Source organism: Atta cephalotes (genome assembly GCF_000143395.1).
Source record: "Atta cephalotes unplaced genomic scaffold scaffold00054, whole genome shotgun sequence".
Classification (NCBI taxonomy): domain Eukaryota; kingdom Metazoa; phylum Arthropoda; class Insecta; order Hymenoptera; family Formicidae; genus Atta; species Atta cephalotes.
The window spans coordinates 639,423-651,611 of record NW_012130118.1 but is presented as its reverse complement, the minus strand read 5'-3'; the positions used below and the strand labels follow the sequence as shown (position 1 = coordinate 651,611).

The 12,189-nt window shown below is 32.9% G+C and overlaps 4 protein-coding genes across 4 annotated transcripts in view; 2 read left to right on the top strand and 2 right to left on the bottom strand.

The window, feature by feature from the left end:
• Positions 1 to 946: 946 nt before the first annotated feature.
• Positions 947 to 4,237, bottom strand: LOC105623158 (sorting nexin lst-4). The gene is made up of 5 exons (XM_012204557.1): positions 3,932 to 4,237; positions 3,597 to 3,789; positions 2,050 to 2,501; positions 1,285 to 1,980; positions 947 to 1,198 (listed from the first exon to the last, which is right to left on the bottom strand). Exons 1-5 carry the CDS (start codon positions 3,944 to 3,946, stop codon positions 947 to 949), a joined length of 1,608 nt encoding a protein of 535 aa, XP_012059947.1. The 5' UTR covers positions 3,947 to 4,237.
• A 1,546-nt stretch (positions 4,238 to 5,783) lies between these two features.
• On the top strand, positions 5,784 to 8,104 carry LOC105623221 (tRNA pseudouridine synthase-like 1). The gene is made up of 6 exons (XM_012204621.1): positions 5,784 to 5,830; positions 6,419 to 6,547; positions 6,877 to 7,011; positions 7,190 to 7,336; positions 7,531 to 7,765; positions 7,832 to 8,104. The coding sequence occupies exons 1-6, from the start codon at positions 5,784 to 5,786 to the stop codon at positions 8,102 to 8,104; spliced, it is 966 nt and encodes a 321-aa protein (XP_012060011.1).
• A 181-nt stretch (positions 8,105 to 8,285) lies between these two features.
• Positions 8,286 to 8,876, top strand: LOC105623157 (dual specificity protein phosphatase 19). The gene has a single exon (XM_012204556.1). The coding sequence runs from the start codon at positions 8,286 to 8,288 to the stop codon at positions 8,874 to 8,876; it is 591 nt and encodes a 196-aa protein (XP_012059946.1).
• A 2,671-nt stretch (positions 8,877 to 11,547) lies between these two features.
• The window catches only part of LOC105623156 (vigilin), a 6,328-nt gene continuing 5,686 nt past the window's right edge, over positions 11,548 to 12,189 (bottom strand). Inside the window, exons 20-21 of the mRNA XM_012204555.1 lie at positions 11,864 to 12,082; positions 11,548 to 11,790 (exon numbers count right to left, since the gene is read on the bottom strand). Coding sequence (XP_012059945.1) covers positions 11,548 to 11,790; positions 11,864 to 12,082 — 462 coding nt within the window. The remainder of the gene's footprint in view (positions 11,791 to 11,863; positions 12,083 to 12,189) is intronic.

Here is a 12,189-nt window from a genome sequence, read left to right as displayed (position 1 = left end):
TATATATNTATATATATATATATACATATATCATATAATATATATATATATATATATATATATGTTATATAATTGTTTCTTTTGATTTTAATTATTTTATTTAAAATAATAACATAAGTGTGTCTAATAAAAAATATTACGAGCAACTTTGTGTGCTGCTATTTCTCAATTGCTTTATGTCGATGGACAAAACATGAATTAACTAAAATATACAATCAGATTATCAACTTTTAATGTTGCACAGCATGGATATGTGAATATTTCTTATTACAAAGTATTATTACAATCATAATAATTCAAGTTGCAATACACATGATATTTTGTGATTTTATAATAAAGTCGAGTTATAGACCATACAAAAAGTCTGTATAACATCATAAAAAAATATTCGAAAAAATAGAAAAATATCAAGATCGAAACGTTTGAACTTGTACAATATTTAATTAATTTGAGAGAGATAATTATAATTATTAGCGCTAGTCTTGTTTGGATCATTTGCTTATTTATTACAATATTGGAAATTTTTTTTTTCGAATAGAACTGAAATTTTGAAAGACCAATTTCACAAATATTCAAGTGCAGTGAACTCTGAATATTACGAAATTAATGTTAACGTAAAATATATTAAAATTGCTTAAAATGTATCAAGCGTGTAATTTATCAATTTCAGCCATATATCGAATTTTAACACGATTTCTTAATCGCTTCATAAATACTTGGCGGCTATGCACAGCTGTTTTTTGATATTAATTATTGTCCAGTTCAATTTAATTGTTCAATTCTGACTGTTCTGATTCAAATAATATGGCCTAATATATATGTACATATTTCATTGAAATTGTATGTATTTTCTCGTTATAATTGGGATATCTTTTTGCTAGCACTGATGTCGGCCTTAAAGCGGCAGGATTATGTTACTTAGGCAGATTCGTGGCAATTATGAGTATCATTCATCGAATGTACTTAACGCCTCCCGTAATTTATTGACTATCTTTTGATAGAAGGCGATTTGTTCCGTTAGATGCGTCCTTACGGCCTTATTTACATGCACTTCCCGTTCCGTCTGAAAATGAATCTCCTCGGCGATTAGAGCACGAGCTATCACATCAGTTCGATGGGAAAGATCACGTAATTGCTGTGGCTCCATTTTATGCTCGCTGACCAGTCGCTCGCAATCCCTTCGTTTTTGCATAGCGCTCTATGGAAAAACACAAGACACGATGTATGAAAAGTTAATCTGTTCAAACGTAACACACTAATTAATGCATTCTGTGTAATAAATACCTTATGAATGCTGGTGACATCGGGAAAATTGCTAATAATACCGCGATAAATATGAAACTTATCAGATAACGGTTCCCAATCGAACTTTGGCTGTTCCTCGTACAACTTGCCGATATCGTTGTAAGCGTCACCAGTCGCCTTCAATGCACGTGTCAGTTTACCGCGACCGTTGTCATCCGCCTCCAGAGCGTGGCTGAGTGATGTGAATGATTGACTGATCTTTTGAAACTCTCTCTTATACAATACTTGATGTTTCTTCGCTTGATCAACCGTCATAGCCATAAAGTTCTTCACCACTGGATCCAAACCACTGATAAATCTATTAAAGGCATCTGTTTGGAGCTCCATCTTTATAATGTCCAGTGGTGTGTCTGGACACTGAATAGCATTGAAATAATTTACGCCTAATAACTCATCCTTCTCTGCCTGTCGTTTTCCTGCCTTCCATCGTTTCTCGTCCGTGCAGGTGATAAAATGTTCCCAGACACGACTACGCGACAACACAGGATGTCGACAGACATAATCGACAAATTCCTGTAATTGCGTACGTCGGTGCTCAATAAACGCGTCCTCGTAGCGTCCTGATATCTGCTTATCAGGCAGAGGCGGTATTGGAATAAAGCAATACTTCTCTTCTAGGCGTTCGTGCAACCAATCGAAATGCTTGTACCTCCTTGAAACTTGTATATTATTAAACTACAATATAAATATTAATATTAGGAACACATATTTAAATAATAAATAAAAAAGATGATTTCTTATTACCGTAGGAGTTAACTGGTAGACGATGAAACTCTTGAGACCCTTCAGTTTGGATTCCTTTTTGGGTGATGTAACAACGCAACTGTAGGATTCCCCAGTCGGTAACCATGTGCACCGATTACCCTCTCCTTCTTCTATAAAGATTTTTTCGCTGTCAGGCACAGTTACCACTTTGACGCCCAGCAGAAAACTATCTTCTCCCGACTTGATTAATGTAGAAAACTTATTGTTTTTCTTTGGTATAGGTCTCTCTGGTATCACAGAATGTATAGTATGCATGGACATTGGATCTCCATAATCATTGGCATTATTCTGTTGCGACAGTGATATCTGTGGTTGTTGCTGTTGTTGTTGCGTAGGAGGAACATAAGCCTGCGTTTGTCCGACTTCAGAATCGTCATCCCAGTCATCATCCCAATAATCTCCTGAACTTTGTTGGGACGATGTCATAGTATCTACACATACATATAATATATATAGTTGTCATAAATACTGTGCTTACGCAACATAATAATAAAATAAACTCAGAAGATGATAAAATTAAACAATTAAACAGCGTGATGTACCTCAAACGAGTAAGACTGACAGAAGGCGCCCTGTTAGCAAGGACACGCAGAAATAAGGAAAGGATACAAAAGAATTGGAGAGCAGACCCAAAACTCTCTCAATTCGAATTACAGGAAGACTCTACATCCTATTTTGATGTGAATTTATATCGGTGTCTTCAGACATTTATTCGATTGTCATTCGTCGTCTGACAATCGTCCGATGTAGTATGTTAGTTTTACGATGTCGTCCGATAATCGACTGTCCGGCGCGACTGTGTTATGCCATTCTACTCATTTACTAAAACTCGAGCATTGCTTGACTCCAGCAGGAAATCATCTGCATGTACCGCAGGTTTAATTTTATTTTGTGTCAGAAATGAAAGATACCGCATGAAAGGTATCGAGAGCAGTCCGTTTATCAAAAGTCAGTGTAACAAGTTGAAATATTCAGTAACAAAAGATGAAAGTAAAGTAAAAATATTTTTATTCTTATAATAAATATTCATTAGTTTTCATAAAAGTGTGAGAAAATCATTCTGCTCTGATTCAATTGTTGCTTATGGATTTTGAATGTGCCTATCCTCTGACACAATACAGTGCTTTCCAGCAAGGACACATTATAACACAGTGTATTATTTTAATCTTGTTTAATATTAACAAATAACAATACAATATCACACTATTCTTGCAAGAAAATACAGTAAATCATTACATATTAAATGTAATGAGAAAAACGCCACGAACTTTTTTCCACATCTAATATTTGCTATTTATCAGTGTTAAACAGAGATAAAATAATCATTGTGTTACTTACTGTGTTTCTTACTGGAATGCACCAATAAATACAGCAATCCGATTATATATATAAATAACATTAGTACTTCTCCAAAGGTAATCTTTATCTAATCGCTTATCTTTTTTAGATAATCATACAGATAATACAATAACAGATATCAATGAACACATATGTATATTCTTTTAAATAAAAGTAATCTTACGTACTGGAGGGTGCAGCTTGTTCAACTTGTACCACTTGGACATATGCAGCTGGGAATAGTCCCGATTGACCACTCTGATTAAATCCCTCACACCAGCCATCTCCCACATTGTCTCGTATGACAGTCAAAAGTTCACCGGCAGTGATTGACAGCTCCGCCGTTCCTGACTCGCCCGTGAAATCGTACAGCGCTCTCACCTACAAAGAACAAGAGAAAATAAAGCGGGTGTGTAAGAACAAAGAATCATCTCATACGCTCGTAATAACAGAATGAGTCATAGCAAGACTGGATTGATCAAACTCGGCAACTTAGGTTCTTTCACAAGGATTCTCCACGTACCTGCTGATTCTCCATCGTGCACGATTCGCGCGGTCGGACGCGATTCGCTGAGAGAATTCAAACTCCACCAAAAGGCTGCGCCCGGTCACATTTCCACTCCTCACCTCCCGCCGTCACGAATCGTCTAACATTTGCACGCTCGTACCTCGCGACTCGCAGGTAGTCGTAAATAACCAGCTGGAGTCGTTGAGAATGAACTGTACTGTCTGTACCCCGCAAAGAACAACAGTCTGTCCGCCTCTTATTGTTAATTGCACCTCCTACATTTCCCCTTCCCTTCGTCCGACCATTCCAATTTTATCGCTTTCCGTTTCCTCCCGTCGAAGCGTAGATATGTTTCGATATATCTATGAATTCCTTGAATATTTCTCAACTCTCAGACTCACTTCATTCGTCGTTCCTTCTTGTTCCTTCTTTTGTCTTCAAAGCGCGAGGGGCTAAATAAGTAAATATCTATTTCATTTCGAACAGATGTCTCGTTTACGAAAAAGTACAGCAAAAGCTACACGACGATCGAGGAAAATGGATTAGTCGTTATCCTCTTAAAATGTAGCGCTCGCATTCATCGTCAATGATATGAATGGTATCGACAGCACTCTGGAAACGGATCGCTGCGTTAAACAATAAACGTAACGACAACCAATGGCACGATCGATGATTATCGTTTTGACGATTTGCCGCGCACGAGAGAAGGTTAGAGAAATCGAGAACCGGTACTCAGTGTTGCCAATGCGCTGATAAAAAAAAATTCCAAAATCTATCTAGAAAAAAATCTTTATTCTTTAATTGTTCATTAGTAAATTCAAAAATCTCCAGTTTATCAATTTTAGATTATTGGAAAATTGTCTACGAATAATAAAATTGACAAAAAATTTAGGCTGCTTTTCGTTGTTCACTACGAGTATTAGAAAAAAAAGAAAGTCTATAGTTCATGTTACGTATACTATAGATTTTCAGTACTCGCAATGAATAAAGGTGCCTTTTCATGCTGATATTTGACATTCATTTTTAGCGTCAAAACAAGTGATGTGTAATTGACGAATATCAAGCATTAGTTTTGATTATATGGCTTATTTGACGCTAGAAATGAGCGTCAGCATGAAAAGGTATCTTAAGTAAAAAATTATGCCCGTATTCAGATCTTATACTTCCTTAAATTAATCTTTAAATACTCTACGAATTATTTTATTGGCTGCTGAGCATCTAAAAATAAATTTAAGAGAGCCTTAAGGTCTGACTATAAATCAGACGAGCATTAATCAATCACAATTAAAGGCCACTTTCACTAAGCTTTGATTAAAATAGGCCTAGAAACTTTGCAGGATTCCAACTGAAACTGATGTCGAAGAAAAAAATGCAAAGAGAAGTTATAAATATAAATTTGTAATACTAATTTATGTAGCAAGATTTCGCTCTGGTAGCTGTTTGTTAATAACCTATTTTTTTGTGTTCAATATGTAAAATTACAGTTAATTATAATTAGTGAAATATGTTTAACTCTTTAGTTTATATTTTTTTCTCCGACAACAGCTTCAGTTGGAATCCTGCAAAGTTACTAAGCCCTATTAAATTAATCGGAGCTTAATGAAAGTACTCCTAAATACAATTAAATATAGAGGAATAATCGATTGATCAATTTCCTACAATTAGCACCAAATCTTTATTTCGACACTATGATTTTATTAACAGTGTCAAACGTATGAACTAGTTCACATCATTTATAAAATTGATGTTGGTGTCGCTAGTGTACGATGGCCACTGAAGGCCACGTGAAAAATGTCGGGATGATTTTTCAGGATAGTTTCTCTCAGATTTCTTTCTGCTCTTGTTTTCATGTGTAGAAAGCAAAATTATGGTACGATATTTTCTTAGGTTTTCGTACATTGGTACTCAGTACAGGTATAATGCTAATTTTACAGTCAGTCGATAGTCAGAAGTTTTAAGTCTTAACAGTTTTAACTTAAAGAGGTGACTAAGATTTTTTGCATCTATCAGTTGTTAATTATATACAGCGAGTCATTTAAGGAATAAGGAATAAAGTCGAATTTGATCAGTTTTAAGAAAATCGGTAGTCTTAGTCGTACAAATTGACTGTTGGCCAACTCCACCGATTCACCGACAAGACTTAGGACTACCGACTACTGACTCATTGTAGAATCATCTTTACACAATATTTATTTTTTAATATAAAAAAGTATACATGAACTTATTGCTTGGATAACGTGTGCGAATGCGAGCGGCATTTAACTGAGATTTATTAGCGATTTTGAGCGATTTAGCGATAATTAAGAGTTATTACACTCATTTGGTATGATTAAGTTTATATTTAAATCAAGTCTCTTCTTAACAAGGTAGAAATAACAAAATATTTTATTCTATTTTATAAATGTACATTTGGGCACAACATTCATGAGTATATCTTGTTTTGCGTATGGAATCTGTATATCTTTTATTTCTTGTTATCATATGATTCAACATTTTGTAAAGGGGTTTGCAAAGGCAGAGTTCTGACAGTTTTATACAGGACACAGATTCTATCCAGGGTGCTTTAGAAACTGCTCTGCGAACTGTCACACCAAAAAGCCTAATTGTTCCATCATTATGTCTCTCTAGCAGGTAAACTATTATGTTTCATATTGTTTTTGTATAATCAACTTGTGTTAATTAATATATTTAATATCTTATAACATTATACCTATTAAAAAATATATTTAAAAATATCAAAAATATTATTTTATATTTGGTTTTATATAACTGATGATTACACATGTATATGTATGTGTGTGTGTTGTGTGTGTGTATGTGTGTGTGTGTGTGTGTGTGTGTATGTGTGTGTATGTGTGTGTGTATAAATTTTAATTTGTTTTCTTGCTTTTTATATGTTTGTTGGAAAGATTAAATTATTCTTATTGATCTTTTATGATATGAAGTGTATATTTTTATAGAACAGATGCTGGAGTTCATGCTTTAGACAATACTGCTCATGTAGAGCTCAAAAACAAATATAATACAGTATATAAGTCTTCAGATGTAAAGAGATATGTAAATCGTTATTTTTCCAAATGTGGTCATACCATTAGGTAATTTTTAAAGAGTTATCTTAAGCCTGATTGTTTTTTAACTTTAAGTAAGACTTAAAATTTTCCTTCTCGATCTTAAAAAAAGAAAGAATTTTAAACTTTGTTTAAAATCAAAGTAATGTTGATGCAATCGAGCTTTAAATGTTAACATATTTATTAAAACAATACTTTTTTATAGGTTACTGGAATGTATACCTGTCACACAAGATTTTCATGTAAGATTTGCATGTAAATCTCGAACATATTTGTACAGATTTATGATACCTAAAATATGTGGGGAACAAAGGATATCTTTACCAGAAACAATACATACTTATCATTTAAGGTAATTATATGAAGTAAAAATTAATGTCCTTTGTCCTAGGGATTGATTCTTTACCTTGAAACGGGTGAAAATTATAAAAATAACAATTTACTAGATATCGATCAATAAAATATAAATATTCTAATAAATTCATTCATTTTTGTCATTTTTATCTTTCAAGATACCGAATCAACCCTTCGTGACATATTTTTCAGATCATATAACTTTGACATAGATAGAGCAAGATGTGGTACACAATTGTTTATGGGAACAAAAGACTTTACTACGTTTAGTGCGAAAACAATAACAGATCGCAAAATCCACTATGTACGTGCTTTACAAACTTTTACTTTGGAAGAGGCGCAGCCTTTAATGCCTTTTGATCCACTATCTAAAAATTTTACATACTTTCATTTCACATGCAAGGCAAGATCTTTCTTGTACAATCAGGTAATACTTTATTCGTAAATAAATACATTTTTATATAAGAAAATTATAAATGCTAATTCTGTTCAGGTCAGACGAATGATCGGTGCTCTAATTGCATTAGGATTGGGAAAAATAACAGAGAAAGATATCATTGTAATGTTACAAGTTCCTTCCCATTATAACTGGAATCCCCGTATTACACCTGTACCACCGAATGGCTTACATCTATTGAATGTAGAATATGATCTAGATGAATTAAGACGTTATACCATATTACCAGAGGAAGAGCAAGAGGAGACATCGCAATTGGAGGAACTACAGTGGAAAGAACAGAAACAAGGACTGCAGTTGAAAAAATAGAAAACAAAAAATATATATTACAAAATTGTTAATTGCAAGAGTTGAAAAATATTATTTAATATAAAATAGAATCTATTGTATCATTTAGTAGATAATGATGTTAATTCATGATCTTTTTTAACAAATATATTTGATCCTGATATCTAATGCCAATATCTATATAATAAATACTAATTTTTGCATGATGAATTTACAAGATCTTATCGCAAAAAAAAAATCGTCGTTAAAATCATGTAAAACAGTGATAAAGGATCAGCTTGGCAACAAATATGAAATCGAACATGGTCAAGTGAAGAAATTAGAAAAAAATCTGCCATTCGTGATAGATGAAAAACCTGACTTGCATGTAGCCAGTATAATACCAGGATTATATCTCAGTTCTCAAGATCCAGCTGTTTGCAATGATATATTAAAAAAGTATGAAATACGACATATTTTGAGTATAGGTGTCAACGTTTCCGAAAAATATGATGACATTCAGTATCATACCTGTGACTTGTTAGACTTACCGGAATCAAATATATTGCCCTCGATAAAAAAATGTGTCAATGTCATACACACGAATCGTAAAGAAAATATTCTTGTGCATTGTAATGCTGGAGTTTCTCGTTCTGCCAGTATTGTTATCGCTTATTTAATGATTATTATGAAATTATCATATGACGAAGCTTATAATATAGTGAAAAGAGAAAGAAGTTGTATCAGGCCTAATGATGGATTTGTGAAACAATTACGTAGTATTGAAAATACAACTTTTGTTTATGAATCATAATGTTCCAATATATGAATTTTTATGTACTTATTTTATATTGATAAATTATTTATCAGTATTTTTGACTAATTTTATATATTTCATAATGTTTATAATAAAATAAAATAGGAATTATTTTTTTTATACATATATATTTGTGAATTTGTGAGCTATTTTACTTAGAACTGAGATTTGAAAGGGCAGAAAAGAATGTATGCCGTAGGAAATGGATAAATAGATCAATGAATGTAGTATATTGTTACAATATAATCCATGTGTTATAACATTATTTACTTATGTGTACAGAGAATATTGTTTTATGTAATTACAATATATTTTATTATAACTCATTAGAAAATTATATTCATGCACAGCATCTATGAAATTCTTAGCCAAAACTAAGCATATTAAAATTTACTAATTCTGGCTTTTCCTTACATTTACCATGCATTGGAGATGACACGTAGGTCGCCGTACCAAGTAGATTTATAAAAATTACTGTAAATCTAAAAAATATAAGTGAATTTCTGTATACATGATAATCCTATTATTTCATTCACATAATAGTAGTGTATCAATGTACCGACATTGGTACCTATTACCTCTTTCTCTTCTATTACATATTACATATTGTATAGAATAATTATTATCAATATCTATATGTGTTTACATGTGATGTGTATATATACAGGCTGTCCTAAAATCACTAGATGATATTTTAAGGACAGATAAAATATATCTATTATTTAATATTTTAATATTTTATTGCAAATATCGAAGTATCGATAGTTTCAAAATGACGATCCATTAAAAATGTATTTTTCCGTAAATGATTCGAAAAATACAAAATAGCTTGAAAAGACTTTTAATTCAAAACTATTAACTACTACATTGAGAATTCGTAAGAGGAATCTTTGAGTATTTATCATCCAGTGATTTTCAGATATCCCGGATAAATACAATATATATGTATATGTATATACATATACATTGTATTTTTTATTTATGTATAATCTATTATTCACATTCCTCCAACAATTGAAATGAGCTGTCTCGAAGAAAATAGACAAGGCACTTGAACTGAATATCCTTTTCTTAGCTAGTTGGCCTCATAAATAGTAGAATGCAAAGACTTGCACATCAAACGGTGTACAAAATGTTAAAGTAGAACGAATAAATAAAGCCGGCTATCGAAAGGAATTCGTGTATCGTTCACTATTCATAACATCATTTAATAGATTTAATTTGACCATTCTCTGCAGAGTGTCGATTTCACGTATATCTTAGGCTACGTTCCGTTACACGCATTAATGCGCTTGAAGTATCATTTTATCCTTGTTCGCAAAGTGTTAAACAAAGATAAATGATACATCATGCGCATTATGCATGCAACGGAACGTAGTCTTAATGAATAAGCGACGCGGGATCAAGGCCTTCTAAATATCGTGTTTCTTGAACATACAACATTGATTTCTTATAATGATTAAAAATAGTATAATAATTCATTTTGATGTTACAGGTACAAGAAAATGATTTCTATTTACTGAGAATAATGCAAATGTGAGAAATGGCATAAAACACATTTTCCTGTTTCTATACAGCATCAAAAATTTCATTTACTGAAGATTATACTGGTTTTAACCTCCAATTACAAATCTTGTTATTTGAACATCATTATTGATAAGTATGCATTCAATGCATCGACAGATCTCTCATTTGTATTAAAATCACGGAGACGTAAGTCGAGTGGTAATAATTAATGTAATTAAAAATTGTGTAACCCCCCCGTAAGGAACAAACTTTTCCCTAGAAAGCCCCTACGTTTCCTCTTTTTTTTTTGATTCATGAAAATTTTATAATATAAATTTCAACAATCGTGATGTAGTTTAGAAACCACTTCACTTAAGTGGCACAAAATAACGAGAAAATGTGATATATGTACAAAAAAGATATAAATAAATTAACAAATTATTATGCTAAGATCAACGTATGACTGTTACTGGTCTATACGTAGTACAAAGATTATCTGTGAAAATAATATAATACACGAATAAATCGGCCAGTTTCTGCAGGAAGAAACTAATATACACAAAAATTTGTTTAATCGTAGAATACAAATCGTATTCACGGACAATTTGCATTTCTATAGAGTAGAAAATACTATAGAATAATTCTACTTCGGAATTTTTGAGGCTTTAGTCTTCTTCCGCAGAACGCTGACCTGATTATTTCCCACGAAGCCACAGTCTTAAGTACAACATATCTGTACCTGGAAAGCATATCATTAAAAATGAAAGCCACGAGATTAAATTGACGTACATGTATACGTCCGACTGGATCGAGTGATATGGCGACGAACTCAAGACAACATGCATTACAGTTACAGATACATAGGACATCGGTATTATGAATTGTAAATATAAACATCGTCATCAAACGTTGTGTGTAGTAAACCAGTGTCAGAGTCCAATAGAATGGCCAGGTCGTATGCAGCAACAACGTCAGTAATGGAACAGGGAACCACCCAACACAAGTGCATATGCAAGTGTAAGATGTGTTTCATGTGTATGTGTTATGTATACGCTCATATGTGTTTTACATACCGTTTGTCAGAGGAAAGTTACCTTACATCTCGTTAGCTTATTAAGTTTCATCAATTGGTTTTTAGTATGAATTTTTTCGGATTTATAGTTTAACGCTTAATTCCCCAAGGGCCGTCTGGAGTTACAACGGGTACATGAGAGTAACCAGCAAATTGCGGGAATTCTTCTACACTAGCTGTATTCGGTGCGCTTTGAGGCTGCTGTTGTTGTTCCCATGGTCCGCCTTTCACAATGAAGCCGGTATCATTCTCATTGCCACCGATGTTGCTACCGTCATCACGTTGAGGCGAACGCAAACTCTCACGATATTCGTTTTCTATCACATCTTGCATCTGCCATTGTATTTTTTTGTCAATTTTAAAATTCTACTTACATTATAAATAGCTTTAAGCAAACATCACTTACATATTCCTCCTCTAGATTCAGTAAACGTTCCCTCGCTTCGGCTACTTTGTCTTCTGCTCCCACGATAGTTACGATATTGGGATCAGCATCAGTTTTTCTCGGAAACTTTATGTCAACTTTAAATTCCTCCATTATTTTACGGATATTTCTACCTTTTGCACCGATTAAACGCGAATGAACTGCAGCATGTATCTGTACTTCCTCTTTTGTTAAACCATTCTAACAAGTATAAGAGAATAAGAGAAAGTGTAAATTGTATTAAATAAAACTCTTAGTATAAAGTATTTTTGTGACTGTTCCGTTAAATCATTTTGGCGGAGAATATA

Excerpts from the sequence above, each read along its gene's own strand:
- LOC105623158 (XM_012204557.1), bottom strand. Across the intron at positions 1,981-2,049 it reads TCTACCAGTTAACTCCTACG|TTTAATAATATACAAGTTTC; the intron begins GTAATAAGAAAT and ends TTTATATTGTAG. Across the intron at positions 1,199-1,284 it reads ATGTCACCAGCATTCATAAG|AGCGCTATGCAAAAACGAAG; the intron begins GTATTTATTACA and ends GTTTTTCCATAG.
- LOC105623221 (XM_012204621.1), top strand. The coding sequence starts at position 5,784 with ATGGTACGATATTTTCTTAGGTTTTCGTACATTGGTACTCAGTACAG. Across the intron at positions 6,548-6,876 it reads TCATTATGTCTCTCTAGCAG|AACAGATGCTGGAGTTCATG; the intron begins GTAAACTATTAT and ends ATATTTTTATAG. Across the intron at positions 7,337-7,530 it reads ATACATACTTATCATTTAAG|ATCATATAACTTTGACATAG; the intron begins GTAATTATATGA and ends CATATTTTTCAG.
- LOC105623157 (XM_012204556.1), top strand. The coding sequence starts at position 8,286 with ATGATGAATTTACAAGATCTTATCGCAAAAAAAAAATCGTCGTTAAAA.